A 20,892-nucleotide genomic window follows, 5' to 3' on the forward strand; every position below is an offset into this window, starting at 1 on the left:
TTGTACCAAAACCTAGTATTTCGGCCTTCCTGGAGGCAAGCTGGGGTCCAGTTAGAAAAGAAGAAAATCCACTGCACAGGGATCGTGATGATCACACATCCACCTCTTTTCCAAGGCATGCAGGCAGTGATGACCGAAGGGCTGGCTTTAATTCCTGACATGCATGCAAGCAGCTGCACGCCTTCCGCTTTTCAAGAGCTCTGTGCAAGCCACTGACATGTCGTACATGCTCTTGGGGAGTGACGCTGAAGACATCTGGGAAATCTCTTGAAAAGGACCTCTCCCTCTGCGCCCAGTCCCCAACTCTATCCCACAAAAAAACCCTCTTCCATATGTAGAACTTACCCGCTTAAACTTTATCACTAACTGGCTGCTCTTTTGCCGACGATTTTCAGATAACACAAGTGACCGGTTATGGCACATTCCCAAGTCTTCCCTGCCCATCTCTAGTCCACAAATGCTTATCTACCATTTCCTCCACTCACACCTACTTTCACACTGAAACCATATACCCGCCTCTTCCTTCTCCCTCTTCAAAGCTTCTTCCCAGACCACCCTCACCTCCTTCGTGTCTGCATTAGTCCTTCTTCCCTCCCATCTCTGCTGGTTTTCCCGTGCCTCGCTCTGCCGGCTATTGTCCAAAAGAAGCAAAACGCACCGCTAAGGTGTTAAGGGTTCAGGCATGCCTGCCGCATTTGTTGACAGCCAAGACGTTTGTCAATCAGTTTCCATACTCACCTGGGCTCCTGATACAGGACCAAAAGGATTTGGAGGTCTCATGACAGGTTGGCTGTATATTAAGGTTGGCTGCGTCATTACTGGTACTCCTCCCATTTGGGACGGCTAAAATCCGGAAAGGAACAGAATTAAATGCAACGTGAGTGGTGCGAGGCACGGAGAGGTGAGGCTAAGCATCTCAGCCGTCCTAAACACAAACAAAATTGTGCAGAGCAAAGGACCTCAGGGAACATCAGAAAGTGGTTCCAGATTGAAGGCCGCCTGCAAAACAGGGTTCTTTTAAAAGGACAAGCTTCTGGCTCCGTCTCCCAAAACTCTGCTGGGTGCTGCATATCCTTCTCCAAGCTGTACCTCCTCACTCTCCCCCAATGGCTGGAAGCTCCCCTATTTATCAAGGGAAGAACTGGGGCACTTCTGCTGTCCAATTCATATCAAAGCCCTCTGTTTTAATCATGCCGAGACCTGGTTCAGACTAAGGTTGCACGCTCCGGCTGCTTTGGTGATCACCGAAGCCCGATAAAATGCCATGCGCATGACCCCCGTCACCTGTGCCTCCATCGTAAGGGATCACCCCCAAATTCCTTGCCGTGTTAAACTGAGCCCCCCACAAAAATTTTTATTTTTGTTATTTGTATTTTATATTACTACTTTAGTGGCTTTACTGTTGTAAGTCACCATGGAATCCTTCAGGTGAGTGGCGACTAAAAAAAACCCCAAATAAATAAATTAGTAAATAAAGCGTAATCAGCTTTTTTCAAGACACTCTCCTGAACTGCCTGTATAAAAACACTTCCCATTTCCTTCCTCGATGTTGTGATTTGTTAAAATGGCTCTCCTTTTTAATTACAGAACAATCTGACTTATTTCTCAGATTTGCTTCTTTGGCAGTCTGTCGTGTCCAGTCCATGCAAGATGTACAGACACACTGGAGGCTACGTGGGAAGGGTGCGGAAACACGTAAGTGGCTTTTTGACTCCTTAGCTTCAAGGTCACTCTTTTGGACAATGATCTGCCTATCAAGAGCCTCTATATAGCGCTGTGTTGCAGAGGATTCTTGGAAGGGTTCTAGAGTAAGCAACGTTCGCATACACCGCAAGATGAAAAGGGAGAAGAGAGAACAGGTGGGGTTTTTGTAACCCGCTTTGTACTACCTGAAGTAGGTTTATAATTGTCTTCCCTTTCTCTCCTTACAAGTCACCCTGTGAGGTAGGTGGGTCTGAGAGAGCAGTGACTGGCCCAAACTCCCCGAAGCAGGCCTCTTGGGTCTTAGAGTGACTTATAATCAATTGTCTTCCCTTCCTCTCCTCACAACAGATGCCCTGTGAGGTAGGTGAGGCTGAGAGAGCTCTGGGAGAACTGTGACTGGCCCAAGGACACCCAGCTAGCTGCATGTGGAGGAGGAGCAGTGAATCAAACCCGATTCTCCAGATTACAGTCCATCATTCTCAACCACTACACCAAGCTGGCTCCCTCCAATGGCTTTGAACCAATACCCCCTCCAATAGCTTAGAACCAATACCCCCTCCAATGGCTTTGAACCAATACCCCCTCCAATGGCTTTGAACCAATACCCCCTCCAATGGCTTTGAACCAACCCCTTCCGATGGCTTTGAACCAATACCCCCTCCGATGGCTTTGAACCAACCCCCTCCGATGGCTTTGAACCAATACCCCCTCCGATGGCTTTGAACCAATACCCCCTCCGATGGCTTTGAACCAACCCTCTCCGATGGCTTTGAACCAACCCCCTCTGATGGCTTTGAACCAACCCTCTCCGATGGCTTTGAACCAACCCTCTCCGATGGCTTTGAACCAACCCCCTCTGATGGCTTTGAACCAACCCTCTCCGATGGCTTTGAACCAACCCTCTCCGATGGCTTTGAACCAACCCCCTCTGATGGCTTTGAACCAATACCCCCTCCGATGGCTTTGATGGCTTTGAACCAATACCCCCTCCGATGACTTTGAACCAATACCCCCTCCGATGGCTTTGAACCAATACCACCTCCAATGGCTTTGAACCAACCCCCTCCGATGGCTTTGAACCAATACCCCCTAAGATGGCTTTGAACCGATACTAGAATTTACTGACCATTCCGTAGCCCATCACTCCGGTTGGCGTTGTGGCAGGATAGGCCATTACAGGCGGTGCCTAATGGAGGGGGAAAAAAAACATGATAAGCTATACAGAAAAAGGACTTCTCTCAATCGTGAATCACCTCGACTGCCCAAGCCTGAAACTGGCAACTTGCTACAAAGCCTACGGTGCCATCCCAGCAGGCAAGCCGACAGTTGAACACCAACGGCAAAGGTAAACTGAGGCAATATTACAGATGGCGCCCAGCCTGACCCAGACGCAGGCGTCTCACAAATGCTCAAGGATGCTCGAGATGAGCCTAAGTGCCCTGAAGAGAATAGCTTGGGAGCATCTCCAAAAGCTCATTCAAGTGCAGTTAGCTGACGGGTGCTATTATCAAAATCGTAAAGGGAGGCCCCATTGCCTGCCTTCAGACAATCACCCAGGCCTGGATGCAGAGCGCTCGGGAGGTCTATGGTCCACAGACTTTGCAAGAAGCTCTGTGTTTCGGAGGAGAGCGGGCAAAAAAATACAAAGGGGTGCAAACCTTCGCAACCCCCAGCCTCAGCCTTCAAGAGTGCCTTCTACAGGGAAAAGCATAATCACTGGCAGCTCCAGGTAAGTTTGGGGTGATGTGTACTCCTCCCCAGGCTGGATACAAGGACCACGGTTTAAAGCACTTAACCCCTTCTCCTCCAGAGCAGCAATGCTGTCAACCTGCCATTTTACCTCTAATTCCCTACTTATGAAATGATGGCTCCTCTCAAAAGGCTGACAGCCCTGTCGTATCCTATGGCCCCATTAATACAAAGCGAGAGAATCCCTACAAAATACAAAAGTGCAGAGAAATCTACAAAGTGCATCTTACTAGGAGCTTCTCCCATGCAGAGAGACCAAGAGAAGCACTATCTAGTGTCTTCTATCAGGCTAACCTCCAAAAAAGAAAGCTGGGGATTGGGGGAAGGGGTGGGGTGGAGGAGCTGTTTTAGAATCAGACAGTTTTCAAAACGAAAGAAAAGATGGTTTCCGTGAACTCTGATGTCCGCCGCACGACGGGAGTCCATCTTCTGACTGGGTACCACAGTTAATGAGATGATATAGCGATTAGTATCTGCACAGCTAAAGCAGACCATTTTGCAAACAGAATGGAGGTTCATACGCTGAGCTGTGGGCTTCCGAGCGCTCGGGATCGGCTTTGGATTTCCCCCCCCCCCCCCACGATGGAAAGGAGCACAGGGAAAGACCAATAGGAACACAAGAGAAGTTGGAAGAGCGCAAGAATTAAAGGGCTGAGATTAGCCACAGAGCTATTCAGTTGCAATGGGCTATTTGTCCGTGGATAAAACAGATGGGAAATACGTATCTTGCAGGGTAGGATAATAGTTTTGTTTTGTTTTTTTTTAAAGGCCAGTCGCAGCCAGTCACCAAACTCAACTCACCTTTGGATTACAGCACAAAAAAACCTTTATTATTCCATTCTTTAGCTCTTATTATATCAACGCTTTGAGGAATTGAGTTGATTTTACATGGTTCGGACCCCCGTTATCACCCTTTTTTGGTACTGAAATAAGAGATGGCCTCCCTTTCAAGAAATGCCGTTCTGAAGTTACCATCAGCCCCTGGGGAGTGAAACCAAACAATGGGGGATTCTTCACTCCGTTTTGTTTTGTTTGGGGACATATTGGTCTCTCCCTATTTGGAAAAAAAAAATCAAGTCTGTAGTGGATCGAGTGCCAAGTTGAACAGAAGCCTGTGAGATTTCATGCAGTTATTCACACGCACACGCACAAATAAAATGCCTTTAATCTGATTGAGTCACCAAATGCAATTTGCTGCTACGGCTTAAAGGCAGTTACGGACACACAAAACGCACACCAGCTCCTCTGGCCGCAAATGACAGGAGTTCAAAGCGAGAAAAAAAAAATCTTAAGTGTTTGTCCATGCCGTCATTGGAGTCAAGAGGCCTGCAGGGCACACCCCGGGAGACCTGGAGAAGTTTGAAGCCGCTCAAGTTTTCCAATCATGCCCAAAGATCGGAACGTAAGGGGAGAGGGGGGGGGAAATGTGGAGTAGCAGGAGGATTATGAGATTCTGCTGCACCAATAGTGGTTAATTGCATGCCAATCTGATTGCAAAAAAAAAAAAAAAAAAAGGAGGAAAAAATGGGAAAAAAAAGAGAGGCCACGAGTTTTGTACACTTACGTATTGTGGAAAATGCATGCCATTCTGTTTTTCCCCCGGAAGAACAATTACATAATGCAATAACACTGGATTAGAAATGAGCACTTAAAAACAGAATACACACACACACACACACAGCATTTTAGTCACAACAGCATTTATCATTAACCCCTGAAATACGGCCTCTTGTAATGCCAAGCCGTTTCAGTGAAATCTCTGGTATGGGGCACCGGCATGGTGGACAGGCCCGCACATACATTTTCTGGATTCTTGCATGGTTGGATGCTATTTGTGCGTACAGGCTTTCCCCCAAAGAAGTATTACCATGGAGAGCACTGAAATTCACTGAATGAAAGGGCAAAGCGTTCACACGAAGACCGAAAGGAAACACGGCAAACCAGAAGTTGGGAAGGGACAGCCCTTCCTAGCCTTAAAACCTCTTTAGGGGTGCACTTGCCTAGGTGTAGCCCCTCCTGTCTTCAGCTTGCTAGTCGTCTATGCCCAGGAAGAGTTTAATACTGGAAAACATTCAAATATACAACCCCTTCTCCTGCCTGAAGTTGTATGGTTTGGATGAGCGAAATCTGAAAGGCAAGTGGGTGTGCTTAACCACTCCACCTGCCCCCTCCTGTCAATCTGTGTTTTCAAACCATCTGCGGATAATCTAGGGAAGCTTTTGCCCAGTGCTCTTCGGGGTATTTTCAGGGGCCAATCAACTGCAAAGGCCACATAACCAAGCAATTCCTACATAATTCATGCTCATCGTATAGGATGTACAAACTAGAGGACTATGAAAAGTCACAGGGGAAAGGGGAGGGGGGCAAACAGAAGGTAAACCATTCAGGAACTCACAATCCCCAAACCAGAAACGGTAAACTTTTAGTCTAGCCCCTCCCCAATCTCAGTTTTTAAAACCCTTTCACCTTCTCAGCACTGAGAGCAATGGAGATGTTCACACACCCCGGCCGTGCTGGAAGCTTTCGTTTACAAATATTTTCCCACAGGCATAAGCTGAAATACTTCGGACTACCAGCAGAAGGCACCAAGTTCCTCCACACCAAGAATCTGCTTCCCTGGGTCTGGTTCCATGAGGGCAGGGTGGGGGGAAATACAATGAACCCTGAGCTGGCAGACTGCGGGATCCAACCCCTCTTTTGTAGACTCCGTGATTCAACCCGCCTAATTACGCAGAAGACCCGACTTTGCACTGCCTTCGACTTACTCAAGTGTGAGAACTGAAAGAGAACTCTGTGCCTGTGTGTGAGCACAGGCTAGCATGCCGCCGGCCCTCTCCTCTCTGCGCCACTGGCCGCCTCGGGCGTCGGTGCTCGCCAAAGCGCGCTGGAGCGCGCAACTCTATCTGGCACAGATCACTTTTAATGACAACTATGGATGAAGAAAAAAACCGGAACCGATACTCGGCGATTTCCTTCTAGTTCTTTGCCAAGGGCTGAACTCCGCCCAAATCCTCACGCAGCCAAGAAACTTGGTATTTAGCACTTGGCAGTATATTTCACCCTCACCTCCTTTGCAGGGCTGTTGTGGACACAACATATCAGAGTGCCTTTCGGGTAACTGCTCTGTCAACGTCCGGTCTTGTCTACTCAAACTGGCCATGGCTCTCCAGAGGTCTTTCATGTCAGCCGCTCCCAGATCGTTTAAGTGGGGATGCCGGGGATTGAACCTGGGACCTTCTACGTGCCGAACAAGTGCTCTGTCACTGAACCTGGGACCCTCTATTAAACTACAACTCTATCTGGATTACTCTTGAATTATTTGGAGGAATGGTGGGTTGCAAATTGAAAATGGATAAGGCCTCAGGGACGGGGGGGGGGGAGAGTTGAACATCTGAATTAGGGATGGGCATGAATGGTCTCATGAACTAAAGTTTGTGACAGATTTTGGCCAGCTTGTGGCAGATCAAGCATTTTGGGGTGGTTCCTGATTGGATACATTTCCAATCTCTGCTCAATTGAAATTATTACATAACTTCAAAGCAACAGGCTCCCTGTGTGTTCCGTGAGTATAGCTTGCACTTTTGCATGTACGGCTGACATCTCCCCAAAAAGCACTCTCCTGGTGGCATCTTCTTTCAGGGACCGTAACTTGGACCCCTTAAGTCCAATTTGCACCCGGGGAAGGTCTCCTGAAAATATGATGTCTCTAACTTGTACAGGTTCCATTCTGTATACAACTGAATCTGCACCTGTCGCTTCCCCAGAAAGCACTTCCCTGGGGGCAGCTTATTTGAGGGGTCATAACTTTGACCCCATCAATCAAATCCTCACTAAACTTGGGTGACAAGTAGAGGAGAATCAGCTGAAGATCCCATGCAAGTTTGGTGTCTCTAACATGCAGTGGGGGGGGAAGCATTCTACTGAGTCACAAACCTCATAGAATCATAGAGTTGGAAGGGGCCTCCTGGGACATCTAGTCCACTATGCAGGACACTCAAAACCCTATCCACTGTAACCTGCCACCCCCCTTGAAGTCTACCACCTCACCAGTTTAGTGGCTAAAAGTTTATGACAGTTCACGGCTTGCGAACTGGGCACGCCACAAACTGAACTGTATTTTCCCAATTTGTGCCCAAACTGGATTCTCTCCTAAACAAACAAAAAACAAAAAAAACACTCTTCCTCAGACTAAGAACTACCATCATGACTGTGAGAATATAAAGCAAAAGTTAGTTCTGTTAAATTAGATTAGTCTGAGGAAGTGTGCTTGCGCTCGAAAGCTCACGCCTTGAATAAATCTTTGTTGGTCTTAAAGGTGCCACTGGACTCTGATTTTGTTCTGCTACTTCAGACCAACATGGCTACCCACTTGATTCTCTCCTGTTATTCTGCAACCAAGAGCTACAAACAGGTAAAACTTGAGACTCTACCACTGCTTCTTGCATTTCCCAAGCACTCTATCCCAGTCCCAAGCTCTGGGAAGCAGCCTCAACCAAAATAAGGCAATGGTGGAGAAATACGCAATTCCTACAGAGTTCCTGGGGGAGTGACCTTAACACTACACAGACTTCAGTATTCAACACCCAATAACCAAGATATCTAATAATGATGCAACCTCAACACGACCTTTCCATTAATCTGGGGCTCCGACAGTGCTTCGCGGACTCTCATCTTCCTCTGAAAGCTCCTGGCGGTTTCCTAAACTGGCACCCAACCTCCACAAGCGGCGACAGGAGCTTACCATTGTCGGTGCGTTCCAGGCTGTGGTTGGCGCAACCTTGGGCTGCCAGTTGGAGCCTCCCGTTAGCTTCTTCTCTCCCGGCTGCGTCCAATTCACGTCGCTTTGAATAAAGGTTCAAAATGTTACCATTCGGGAATTCTTCGCGAGTTGCTTCGGGAAAGGTCCTGATGAGATTCCCCCCCCCCATACCCCGTATCTCTGCAAGGACTCAAAGTCCTTGAAAAGGATACCAAGGTAAGCATGCTTATTGTCATCAAGCGTGATTAGAACAGAGGGGAAATGCTTATGTATGGTAAGATAAGAAATCTGTCCCGGCTTAGACCCTGGGAGGATCCACTGTTCTGGACCTGTTAATTATCTCAATTAATTATCTATATCAGGGGTAGTCAACCTGTGGTCCTCCAGATGTTCATGGACTACAATTCCCATGAGCCCCCTGCCAGCAAACGCTGGCAGGGGGCTCATGGGAATTGTAGTCCATGAACATCTGGAGGACCACAGGTTGACTACCCCTGATCTATATGCATCTTTCTTTTTTTCTTACAACAGCCCTCCCACCTTCTGATCAGAATAAAAAAGGACGCAGAGAGCTCTGTTTCTGCTCTGCTCGTGTTTGACAAAGGGAGCCATGACTCTCAAAAGCTTATATCCAAAACTGTTGGCCCCTGTTCTACTGGACTCAAATCTAACTGTTCTACCTCACAGGGCTGTTGAGAGAGCCCCAAGCTGCTACGTTGAAGGATATAAAGATGGTCTTTATCACTAGTCATATTTGCTTTTAGGTCACTGCCCCTAGGGAAAGAACGGCTGTGGAAATACGCTGATGAAGGTTACCCAGAAACACGGATAGATTTTGGAAACTAAATACTCACTTTTTTGCTGTTCCATTTCCAATGCCCAAATCTGTCACGAAATAACAACAACAACAAAATGGTTGGAAGCGGCCCATTCACTTGCACGTAAAAACTGTGAAGGCACAAAAGATTTCACTTACTGCCTACAAGGTTGGCTAAAGATGAATCCAGATCGTCTGACACTAATTTATTAGGAGCTGCTTTGGAAGCTGGAAGACTCTGATTTTGAGAAGTCACGGTTGGTTTTAGGAGACCGCCTAATTCGTCAAACCCTTTAAAAAAAAGGGGGGGGGGAGAACGTTAGGAGCAACCAAACTCATTTACAAGACGGGGTAAGATACAATCTTAGGTGCGTGTCATGTTAAAGTTGCAGTAACCCCTAGAAGACTTGGTGCTATTGGAAGTCGGGTCTTCTTTTAAAATGAAGGTTTTTTTTATTGTTTGTCACTCACAAAAACCTTCCATAACAAACAAGTCCCATGTAGCCTACCCACCTCCTTTAATATGTCAGATTAGCAAAGCAGGAAACAGAGAAAAGGGCGGGGGGAGGGAAATAAGGCAGAAATGTAGTTAGGAAAATAAGCTTCAACATTGTAGATTCAGGGAATAATAAAAGTGAGGCGATGCCACCGTTCGAACAGGTTACAAGAATTCATGCCAGTCAGAGGCAAAAATGCTGGGAGCTTCTTGCTTGTGATATGCTGTTCTCTCTTTTGTGCAAACGTCTAGCCAAACTGTGGCTTCTCCAGATGTTCATGGACTACGATTCCCATGATCCCCTGCCGGCAACATGGACATCTGGAGAGCCACAGTTTGGCCATCCCGGGTCTAGCATATCATTGGCCCAGAGATCTCTACAGCAGCAGTTTTCAACCTTTTCTTCGCTGCAACTCCAACTTTGGCGACGGCTGGTGCAGTAGCAGTGTGTGCGGAGTGGCATGTGTGTGCGCGTGCGCACAACAATCAAGGCTGGCTCCGTTGCCTCTGCTGCCCGCCGCCACCACTCGTCTCCACTTGCCACTGCCTGCTGCCACCCGCTGCCACAGCAGTGGGCAACCTGGCAACCCCGGGGAAGGGGCCAGGCAACCCCGAACGGGGTCTTGACCCCAAGGCTGAGAATCACTGCTCTAGAGGGAGATAATATCTCCAGGAGAGTAAAATAAGGGAATTCTGTCTTGAAGGAACAGCAGTTCTACATATCCAGCAACCAGGACCCAGAGCTACAAACTGGGAGCGTCACGACAATTCTGAACTTTCCCAGCAAAAGCAATCAAGGTGCATCGGGACATCTGAAGACCAGGACATCTACGGTGGAGAAAGCTTCTATGAACTAGGCTTACGATCTGACCAGCGCAGCTCTAGTTCACGGGAAACCGGGTGGCACGACAAATCTGGCAGTGTCCAAGGAACCCGAGAATTCAAAATGCTACTTGGGCATGCGAGAGTGTTTTTCTTCGAAGAGCTGTTAAGAAGCGGCAGTTTCAAGAGACCTACCACAGGAATCCACTGGCACATTTGCAGTTCTGTTTCCAAACACGGACTCAAAGTCAACATTAAGGCCTGCGGAGGGTGGGGGTTGGGCGGCAGGAGACGGAGTGAAGCCTACAAAGAGACGGTGACAAGAATTAGAGCCGCTAATGCACAGGACAAGATCTCTCAACCGCCCGGGCAAGCAGAACCCCTCTGGCGATGACAAGGTGTTCAGACACGGATTGAGGGCTCGAGGGAGTTCACTTTTGCGGCAACAGCTTCCAGCGTCTTCCGGAAGGAGACATTTGTGATACAAGACGCAGCATGTTGGGAGTTTCCAGCGCAGCTGTGCCTATGCTAAGCTACAGCTGTGCGATACGCCCGGGTCTTTCCTGGCCCATCTGCTATGCCAGAAAAGGCAGAATCCTTCAGAACAAGTTGGAATGGCCCAATGACTGTATTTTGTCACCACTAGACTGGACGGATTTCCAACAAAGCACGAGTAGCATCATCCCCCAGCTCCAAATCCCCCAAATAGTCATCCCTGGGTCGCAGCGCTTGCGGGAGGTTCAGTCAAAATAATTCATATAACTGAACAAAGTTTGGGTCCAGCAGCACCTTTAAGACCAACAAAGTTTTATTCCTGGTACAAGCTTTTGTGTGCACCCACATGGGCACGTAAGAACTTATCCTTATCCATCCATTGTTGTTCCTCTATATATTTGTGAAACAGCCTAGGGGGTGGGACGTGTCTGGCTGTCCAAGTTAGAATAGGGCCAATCAGGGTGTAGCCAACCTTGCCCTGATTGGCCCTGCCCCTGTAGCTCCCGCCCTCCGTCCCTGGACTCTAGCCTTTTTGCTCTCAGACGCCAGGTGCCTGGAGCCACCAAAGGGTTGTGGTGGAGGGCTTGCTAATGAGGGCCTCTTGGCCTGCTAGGCTGGGCTTGCTAACGAGGGCCTCTTGGCCTGCTAGGCTGGGCCTGCTGACAAGGGCCTCCCAGCTTGCTGACTGCCTGCTAAGGAGCTCTGTCCTGGGCCTGCTAACGAGCTGCCCAACCCCTACCCACCCCCCTTGATCCAGCTGCGCCTGCAGCCCAAAGCCAACTTAAGCTGCCTGGCCAGGGGCCAGGGGAGGGGACCCTTTCAAGGCCTGTTCTTAGGAACAGGCTTTGAAGCTAGTACAAGGAATAAAACATTGACGGCCTCTGAACTCAAGATTTTGTTCTGCTGCTTCAGACCAACACAGTTACCTATAACTGGTTATCTTGCTCTCCGATCCCAATCCAGACAGCTCTCCCCATGCCTGTGTTTACCAAGCCGCAGATATTCCATCAAAGTTTTAGAACCTACATTGGAGATATGCTCCACATAACTCGCGGAGAACTGTGCTCATGAGCACCAACCCAAAAGAGTCACGTGTACTTCCATCCCTGGCAGGAGGCTTGCACCTGACCTGTCACTCTGATGGGCAGGTGCTACGCAGAAATCATCTCTGAACCACAAGCCCCGCTGAGCAAGGGTCTCGCCCGCTTCAATGAAACACGTGGTGCCTGCCACGGTCAGAGGAGCCACAAAAGGCATGCCAAAGAGCCAAATCTGGCCCTGGAGCCACTGAGTATCAGTGATCTACACCAGGGGTAGTCAAACCTGTGGTCCTCCAGATGTCCATGGAGTACAATTCCCATGAGCCCCTACCAGCGTTTGCTGGCAGGGCTCATGGGAATTGTAGTCCATGGACATCTGGAGGACCACAGGTTGACTACCCCTGATCTACACTGTTATAACCAATGCAATTCACCAGTCGGAACAGAGTGCTCACAAAAACAAGTCAGACGCAAGTCAAACTACTCTGCTCTGGTTCTTTTGTTAAGTGCATTTTGTGGCTCCATGTACCAAATTCATAGAATCATAGAATCATAGAATCATAGAGTTTGAAGGGGCCACACAGGCCATCTAGTCCAACCCCCTGCTCAACGCAGGATTAGCCCTAAGCATCCTAAAGCATCCAAGAAAAGTGTGTATCCAACCTTTGCTTGAAGACTTCCAGTGAGGGGGCGCTCACCACCTCCTTAGGCAGCCTATTCCACTGCTGAACTACTCTGATTATTTGTGCCCCTTTTGATAAAACTCATTAAGAGAAATAAAAATAGCCATCCTTGTGTTCTGGTTCACGAGAACTTCGAGTGGTGCCTGACCCTCAGGTAGCTCAACTGCAACCAGAACAAGGGATTTTTTTGACTGTGGCCCGAACCTGGTGAAGTGCTCTGTCTGCAAAGACCGGCACCTAGTGGGTCCTGTCTAGGTTCTGCAGAGCCTGCAGAACGGAATTATTCCTCTAGAAATTCCACTGACGTAATCTTAGAGAGCCGAGTACCAGCTTCTTTGATGGTCGTGCCAGAAGGCCAGTGCATTGTTTTATAGAACATCTGCATTTTTACTGATATTGTCAACTGCCCCGAGTTTCGATTGCTCAGGGAAGAGCAGGATAAGAAACTTCCTGATGGCTCTTAACACGTGGACAATACTATATTGATAATGCTCGTGTGCCCTTCAACGTCATAAATGAAGGTCACCCCCCCCCCGCTTTTCACTCCCAGAAGGAGTCTCAAAGCATCTTCCAATCACCTTCCTTTTCCTCTCCCCATAACAAACACCCTGTGGGGTAGAGGTGAGGCTGAGACTTTTTTGTGTGAAGATTCCCAAGCTACATAATGGAGAGTCAAACACAGAACCTAAAACATCAGTGTGTTTTAAAGGTGCACAAACTTTCACCACCAGATCCTATGAGCTCGATCCAGTGTCACCTAACAACCGCAACTGTAATGCAACCACAAGAACAAACCTCCGCAATTAAAAGTGACAATCGAAAGATTTCATATTTGCACCAACATGTTTTTAAACAGTTAACTCTTATAGACAGCTATTCCCAATCTTCTTTTAGCCACAACCTTTTTAGGAGCTCTTCCCCTGCAATAGGCTGGCTGCTCCTGCAATGAGGCTAAAAAAGGACTAAGCTAAGAGTGAGCTAATTATACTTGACATACCTTGTCTTATATGTACACCAGACAGATATCTTGCATGTTCATTTTTCCCCTTGAATGCATAAATCCCAGCACGCACAAAGGATTGGGTGACATTTCTTTTTCGTTTCGTCAAATGTTGAACTGTCTAGCAATTAATGGCGTCATACATGACGAAGGGATATTTCATCAGTTCTGTTACCAGGACTCCCCATAACCCTTCAGGCTTCCCTTCTCACATTTTTTTCAGTCTGTGGCCCCCTTCAAAAGGGCCAGAGTCCCCGGGGGGGGGCATATGGTCCCTGTTGAGAATGGCTGATAAAAGCAATATAACTATAGGCACTTTCACACATGTTGAATAGTGCACTTTCAGTCCCACTTCTGTAATCATTAAAAAGAAGAAGAGTTGGTTCTTATATGCTGCTTTTCTCTATCCAAAGGAGTCTCAAAGTGGCTTACAGTCGCCTTCCCTTTCCTCTCCCCACAACGGACACCCTGTGAGGGAGGTGAGGCTGAGAGAGCCCTAATATTACTGAAGAAGAAGAGTTGGTTCTTATATGCCACTTTTCTCTACCCAAAGAGGTCTCAAAGTGGCTTACATTCACCTTCCCTTTCCTCTCCCCACAACAGACACCCTGTGAGGTGGGTGAGGCTGAGAGAGTCCTGATATTCCTGCTCAGTCAGAACAGCTTTATCAGTGTTGTGGTGCGAAACAAGTTCACCCAGCTGGCTGCATGTGGGAGAGTACAGAATCGAACCCAGCTCACCAGATTAGAAGTTGAGACTCCTAACGACTACACCTAACTGGCTCTCTGGACTTTGCTATTTCATACAGTAAAAATCCAGTTGTAAAAGGCACTGAAAGTGAACAGAAAGTGCATTATTTGATATGTGTGAAAGCACTTTATATCTCATCTTTTTTTGCCCAGATTTTCAGGTGAAGTTACCCAGTGGCAAGCTACAAAGTCAACAGACCGACTTGTGGAACTTTGGATTTATGAAACTTCATTAAAAAAAAAATTCTGGCAACTAATGAACACGCCCCCAAGCTGTAAGGAATATTATTGCAGTTGTCCAATTAAAGAAAAAAACACACATATCCCTCCCCAGAAAAGGGGAAAGCTTTACTTGTTGCTGGGCTTTGAAAGGATTTCACCTACCTCCAAATAGACCAGCTACGGTTGAGGGCTCACTGCGGAAATGGGAAGCGTTAGGATAAGCTTGTGGACCACAAAAAGAATCTGATAAAAGCATACGAAGTAGAAGAGCAAAGAAGGAACGTTACACAGAAAGACAGAACCAGGAATACTCAAGCTTTGCATAGTCAAGTACTTGGAAGTTACAGGAACTTTAAATTTAAGCAGGCCGTCTCATTAACTGCTCCTAAAAACGGGACCTTCTAACAGCAGCTAAAAACAGTAGGATGCCCCAAATAAAAACCAACAACCCGTGTGTCGTATCTAATGAAATTTTAAAAATCAAATGCCACGTTTTACACCTTTGAAGGCATCAACAAGTGTAAAATGCTCAAGGCATTTAGATTATACCTGAAGTTAAGTGACAGAGTTGAACAGTAGTAGGTGCCTCAAAAGGGTTTGCTTCAGTAAATGGGTTGAAGCGATCTAGAGAACCAGAAAGAGTTAAATTGCAGGGCGTGTGCCTGACGCGGTTGCCATGGGGGGTTGGTGCTTCGTGGAAGAGGCTTCGCCATAGGTAGGCTGGAATCTGGTTTTAATGAGACTAATCGTGCACATCTGCACACATCCAGAGTCACATGTGGTCATTGACAAGTCTGGTATGCAAACATCAGGAAGTCCCGCCTACTCTCATTCTCTTAATAATGGAGCTGAGCTGACTCCCCCTGGGAAAGCAGTGAATCTTTGGGGTAGCAAGAGCACTGGAGGAGCTTATAGTAAAGTGGTTGCAATTCCAACAAGTCCTGCATATACCAGGACAGCCGCAGTAGAGTAGAACATAAAGCTCTCCTCTCAGGAAGTCGCCAGAGCTAGACTCCTGCTAACGGCACAGATCTATCTTCAGGTATCTATATTGGAACCTTGAAGTACCTCGACAAATGCCGAAGACGGCGAACTAAAATGGGCAGGGGAAAGCTAGTCAGAAGGTACTTTACCAACAAACATCTCATGAGTAGGTGTCCTAGTAGTGAAAGGAGGCGCATCAGAGGAGACAGAGAGGTGGTCGCTAGATTTTGCGAGGAAAGGATTTAGGCTTGGAATGGCATCGTCGACAGCGTCAGTGGCGGCAGTGAAGGGATCTGCACAACCCAAGCAGAGGGGAAGAGGAAGGGGAAGAGAGAGAACTGGCACGTTAGTAAGGAGAACAGCGGGTGCAGCGCAAGAAGTCAACTGAGTTTAAGAGGAAGTATGGCAGCCGACGCCCTGAACGCAACCAGATGGCTAAAAATGAAGCCCAATAGCGCCAAGTCATATTGGCTTCCGGTCAACAGCCAATGGGCATTTCCTTAGCCATTTACTGTGTTGCAGATGCCTCTGGAAGGCGTTTTTGTCTTGCAACACACTGGTTTGTGGAAAACAGAATCCCCTTTGATGCCCGTGAGCTGAAAAACCCTTTAACCTGAGGTATCACTCCACATCTCTTGCTTACTTTGGGCCTTCCTGAACTCCAGCTATGTTCTTATTCACATGGTAGGAAAATTCCCTGTCTCTGTCTCTCTCTCGTATTAAATGAAATATAAATATGCCACAGCAGCTGTTTTTTGGTTCCTCCTTTTATCTTTTGCAAGGACACAAGAGAAGCCTGGCTGGGTGAGGCCAAATGCCCACCCAGTCCAACATTCCATGTTGTACAGTAGCCTAAACCCCAGGGGCCATCAGGAGATCCACCAGTAGAGCCAGATCTCCAGTAGCCTTCCCACTGGTGGCCCCCAAAGTACAGAGCATCACTACTACAGACATAGCATTCCCTCTATACTGTGTGACTAGAAGAAGAGTTGGTTCTTATATGCCACTTTTCTCTACCCGAAGGAGTCTCAAAGCGGCTTACAGTCGCCTTCCCCTTCCTCTCCCCACAACAGACACCCTGTGAGAGAGGGGAGGCTGAGAGAGCCCTGATATTACTGAAAAAGAAGAGTTGGTTTTTATATGCCACTTTTCTCTACCCGAAGGAGTCTCAAAGCGGCTTACATTCGCCTTCCCTTTCCTCTCCCCACAACAGACACCCTGTGTGGGAGGGGAGGCTGAGAGAGCCCTGGTAATACTGAAGAAGACTTGGTTCTTATATGCCCTTTTTCTTATATGCCACATTTCTCTACCTGAAGGAGTCTCAAAGTGGCTTACGATCGCCTTCCTTTTCCTCTCCTCACAACAGACACTCTGTGAGGTGGGTGAGGCTGAGAGAGCCCTGATTCCTGCTTGGTCAGAACAGCTTTCTCAGTGCCGTGGCAAGCCCAAGGTCCCCCAGCTGGTTGCATGTGTGGGAGTGCAGAATCAAACCTGGCTCACCAGATTACAAGTCCGCACGCCTAACCACTACACCAAACTGGCTCTCTAATAGACACTCAAGAGCCTCTGCTCCAGATGTCTATCCAGTCCCCTCTGGAAGCTGTCGATTGCCTGTGGTCGCCACCACTTCCTGTGGCCGTGCATTCCACTGGGATACTCCAGTGCCAATTTAAAGCTACACTAATAAACTGCTGGTTTAAGATGCACCGAGAGGACCACGTCTTACCATGGCTGATTTGATATCAAAACACTAATGGGGAAACTGACAGAAAGTCCCTGGAGAGATAGCCGCTGTACCGAGGGCAGTACTGAGAGCTCATATCTTGGCTCCGGATTGTCCGACCTACCAATTCCTGCATTTGTATCGAGTGCAGCAATCAGCACAGTGGATTTGCACACGTAAAGCCTGCTGGAAGAGTGTGCCACTGCCTGAAAATAAAGAACTCGTTTTTTATACCCTGCTTTTCACCACCCCAAGGCATCCCAATGTGGCTTACAAACACCTCTCCCCACAACAGACACCCTGCGAGGTATGTGTGGATGAGAGGGCTCAGGAGAGAATTTCTCTGAGAGAACAGCCCTAAGAGAACTGTCAGCAGCCCAGGGTCACCCAGCTGGCTGCATGTGGACGAGTGGGGAATCAAACCCAGGTCTCCAGATTAGAGTCTGCCACTCTTAACCATTATGCCGTGCTGGCTCTCATACACACAGGGGAAGGGATAGGGCTTAAATCACATGACACAGGCAGCAGTCCTAGGTCCAGACTGATCTTTATGAGGCTGGAAGACTTGCTACAGTCTGCAAAGGGTGCCGTGACGGTCTGCCATTTGCAATCAAGCTGAAACGTGCTCCGGAAAGAGTCCCACTGAAATGTTCCAGGACAGTGACAGTCTCAGTTGTCCAACCGGCCCCCAGCAGTAAACCTTGGATAGTGGGGAATGAGGAACTCGGCCTCACCGTTGCCCCCGATCCAAAGACACCACACTGGCCTCATTTGCTGTTTTCTCCTCGGTGACCAAAGGGAGCCAAGTGCAGGGATTAGAGTTCCAAACACGGATCTGGGAAGCCTGTGTTCAAATCCTCACTCTGCCACAAAGCTTTATGAGTAACCCGGGGCTCGTCATAAAACACTCAGTCTCAATGACCCCGCAGGACAGTTGTGAGGACAGAATAGGGAAGGGAGAATCATGCAGAACTTCCTGGAAAGAGGGGAGGATAAAATGTACCACTGTAAAAGCTTTTCAAAAACCAGTTTGGGGAGCCAGTTTGGTGTAGTGGTTAGGAGTGCGGACTTCGTATCTGGCATGACGGTTTCAATTCCACGCTCCCCCACATGCAGCCAGCTGGATGACCTTGGGCTCCCCACGGCACTGATAAAGCTGTTCTGACTGAGCAGTGATATCAGGGCTCTCTCAGCCTCCCCTCCCTCACAGGGTGTCTGTTGTGGGGAGAGGAAAGGGAAAGCGACTGTAAGCTGCTTTGAGCCTCCTTCGGGTAGAGAAAAGCAGCATCTAAGAACCAACTCTTCTTCTTCAAAAAGAGAGTCCAGTAGCACCTTTAAGACCAACAAAGATTTATTCAAGGCGTGAGCTTTCAAGTGCAGGCACTCTTCCTCGGACTAAATGCTTCTGTCATCCTGAGCTAGAAAAGCCCAGGCTAGCCCCTTCTTGCCTAATCTCAGCAGCTAAGCAGCTTCAGTCGTAGTGAATACTTGGAGGGGAGACCTTTAAGTCAGTCCAAGGTTGCCACACAGAGGCAGGCAACGTTAGCAAGAGTTTGAACATGCAGAGAGAGCACCAGGCTGCTTAAAGAATAAAACCAGGTTTTATTTATGAAGAGAAACAACGAGGTAGAGAAAAGAGACGGGAAACCTAACTGTTCTCTGCCAGTCACTCTGTCTGTTCAACTGCTGTTCTGGAAGTAAATCAGGCAGGGAGTGTAAGAGCAGGAAGTCTCCTGCTGAGCCAATCAAAACAGTGGAGGAGGTAATTTGAAACCCATCAGGAACTTCCTATCCTGTCGATGCTAAATATACATCTCCTCCGATACCTCCCCCCTCTCCCCACAGGACACCCTGTATATTCTGCTCAATTATGCACCCTGCAGACCTTGCATATTCCAATGGGTAGTAGCAAACAGCCCCTGGGAATCTCCCACCTCCGGCTTCAACTTCATGGCACTTTCCTCCACCCCAAAAGCAGCGGTTGCTGTCTAATCCAGGCTTCTACCACAGCCAGGGCCGGGACCTATGCAGCCTGAAAGCTGGAAGAGCAAGCAGCGGGCCCAGAGATCCACAGCTGGGATTTTCACTCAGTTCCTAGAGCAGTCCTTTTCTACCTTTTGACTGTGAAGGAGCCCCTGAAATAAATTTCCAGGCTTCAAGGCCCCCCTGGAAGTGATATCAGCTGGCCACACCTCCTGCCACGCCCCTCGGAAGTGACATGTCTTGAGAAGTGACATCACCACTCACACCCTTTGCCCTCCTTTCACTTCCTCCCTCTGCTTTTACTACTACTATGGCGGTTCTGCCTCATGGAGGCTGGAAAGAAGGGCAGGAGCTGAGAGGACAGCCCAGACCCCCATACCATGCCACAACCAACTCCCCACCCATGACCCACCTACTCAGCCCTCTGATCGGAGGCAACCAGTTCCTTAGCTTGTGGCCAAGTCCACTGACAGGAGGGGAAAGGCCACAGACCACCTCCATGGGAGCAGGGGTTGGCATCCCAGTTAACCAGGTGCCAGGAAATATCACTCTGACTGTAGACAGAGGCAAACAGACACACACACACACACACTCCCCCTGCAAACAGCCACAGAGGTTCTTTGGAGTTCTCCCGTTATGTCCCTCCACTGCTGATCTCTACATGTGGAACTGGGAGTGAACAAGGGAGGTGCATAAAGAGAAGCTCTGCCGGAACCTCTGGCCTCTTGGGAAAGAGGAGAGCCGTCAGCACTGCTGACCCTTCCAGCCTTTGCTCAATTTAGACGTCATCCCCTTTCAGTAGGTCCCACTTACAGAGCAAATTAGGCTGAGCATCAGATGTTAAGTGGGAGATCAAAACACCTCCTACGTACCGCAAATGACCAGCTGCCAGATAGTGAAGGGAGCTGTGTGATAAGTGCAAATCTGCAATGCGTTCCCTTAGAGCAGGGTAGTCAATCTGCGGTCCACCAGATGTCCATGGACTACAATTCCCATGAGCCCCTGCTGGCAGGGGCTCATGGGAATTGTAGTCCATGGACATCTGGAGGACCACAGGTTGACGACCCCTGCCTTAGAGGAATCGGAATTAGCATCACGGGCAAGTGAGGAATGGATGATACCTAGGCAAGCCCTCCAAGGAAGGAAGGACAGGCGGTTTCAACGGAATAAATAAGCTTGTGCACTCACAGATTCCCTCGCTTTCTAAGGACAGGGGTAGCATTCGAAGGCATAACGGGAGGATGCTGCGAGGTGTCAAAGATGCTTAAGTCACCCTTCTGAAAGCACCTGTGAAGCCTTGGGTAGGAAGGGTTGGAATTGCAGGGCTTGGTTCTCCAATTGGCAAAAAAGCCTCAAGTCAATTCTATGATGTAAAACTAAAAAACCCTGTGGTCTTTTGCATCCCATTTGCTTCAGATTTCTAGAAGCCTTCATTTTTTTCAATTAAAACATTCATAACATTTACACCCATCCCGCTTTTCCGCATAGTTCAAGGCGGCTTACAAATTTAGTTAAAAAAAAACGTTTCCAACTAAAACCAGAAGCCTAGAGTTGGAAGGGGCCATGCAGGCCATCTAGTCCCACCCCCTGCTCAGTGCAGGATCAGCCTCAAGCATCCAGGAGAAGGATCTGTCCAGCTGCCGCTTGAAGACCACCAATGAGGGGG

General features: G+C 48.3%; 1 protein-coding gene across 9 annotated transcripts in view; it reads right to left on the minus strand.

The window, feature by feature from the left end:
* PICALM (phosphatidylinositol binding clathrin assembly protein) overlaps nt 1–20,892 on the minus strand; it is a 94,665-nt gene that overhangs the window by 9,512 nt on the left and 64,261 nt on the right. For 3 of the 9 annotated variants that reach the window (XR_013231699.1, XM_077341389.1, XM_077341392.1), the window contains exons 13-22: nt 15,670–15,813; nt 15,086–15,160; nt 14,699–14,779; nt 10,543–10,650; nt 9,189–9,320; nt 9,067–9,097; nt 8,195–8,294; nt 5,018–5,041; nt 2,831–2,890; nt 739–843 (exon numbers count right to left, since the gene is read on the minus strand). Coding sequence is in view for 8 of the 9 variants with exons in the window: in XM_077341389.1 (XP_077197504.1) it covers nt 739–843; nt 2,831–2,890; nt 5,018–5,041; nt 8,195–8,294; nt 9,067–9,097; nt 9,189–9,320; nt 10,543–10,650; nt 14,699–14,779; nt 15,086–15,160; nt 15,670–15,813 (860 nt within the window). In the remaining variant the exon portion in view is untranslated. The remainder of the gene's footprint in view (nt 1–738; nt 844–2,830; nt 2,891–5,017; nt 5,042–8,194; nt 8,295–9,066; nt 9,098–9,188; nt 9,321–10,542; nt 10,651–14,698; nt 14,780–15,085; nt 15,161–15,669; nt 15,814–20,892) is intronic. The other 6 variants (XM_077341390.1, XM_077341393.1, XM_077341391.1 and 3 more) reach the window with 5 other exon arrangements.

This window comes from Paroedura picta, chromosome 6 (assembly GCF_049243985.1).
Source record: "Paroedura picta isolate Pp20150507F chromosome 6, Ppicta_v3.0, whole genome shotgun sequence".
In the NCBI taxonomy this organism is placed as follows: domain Eukaryota; kingdom Metazoa; phylum Chordata; class Lepidosauria; order Squamata; family Gekkonidae; genus Paroedura; species Paroedura picta.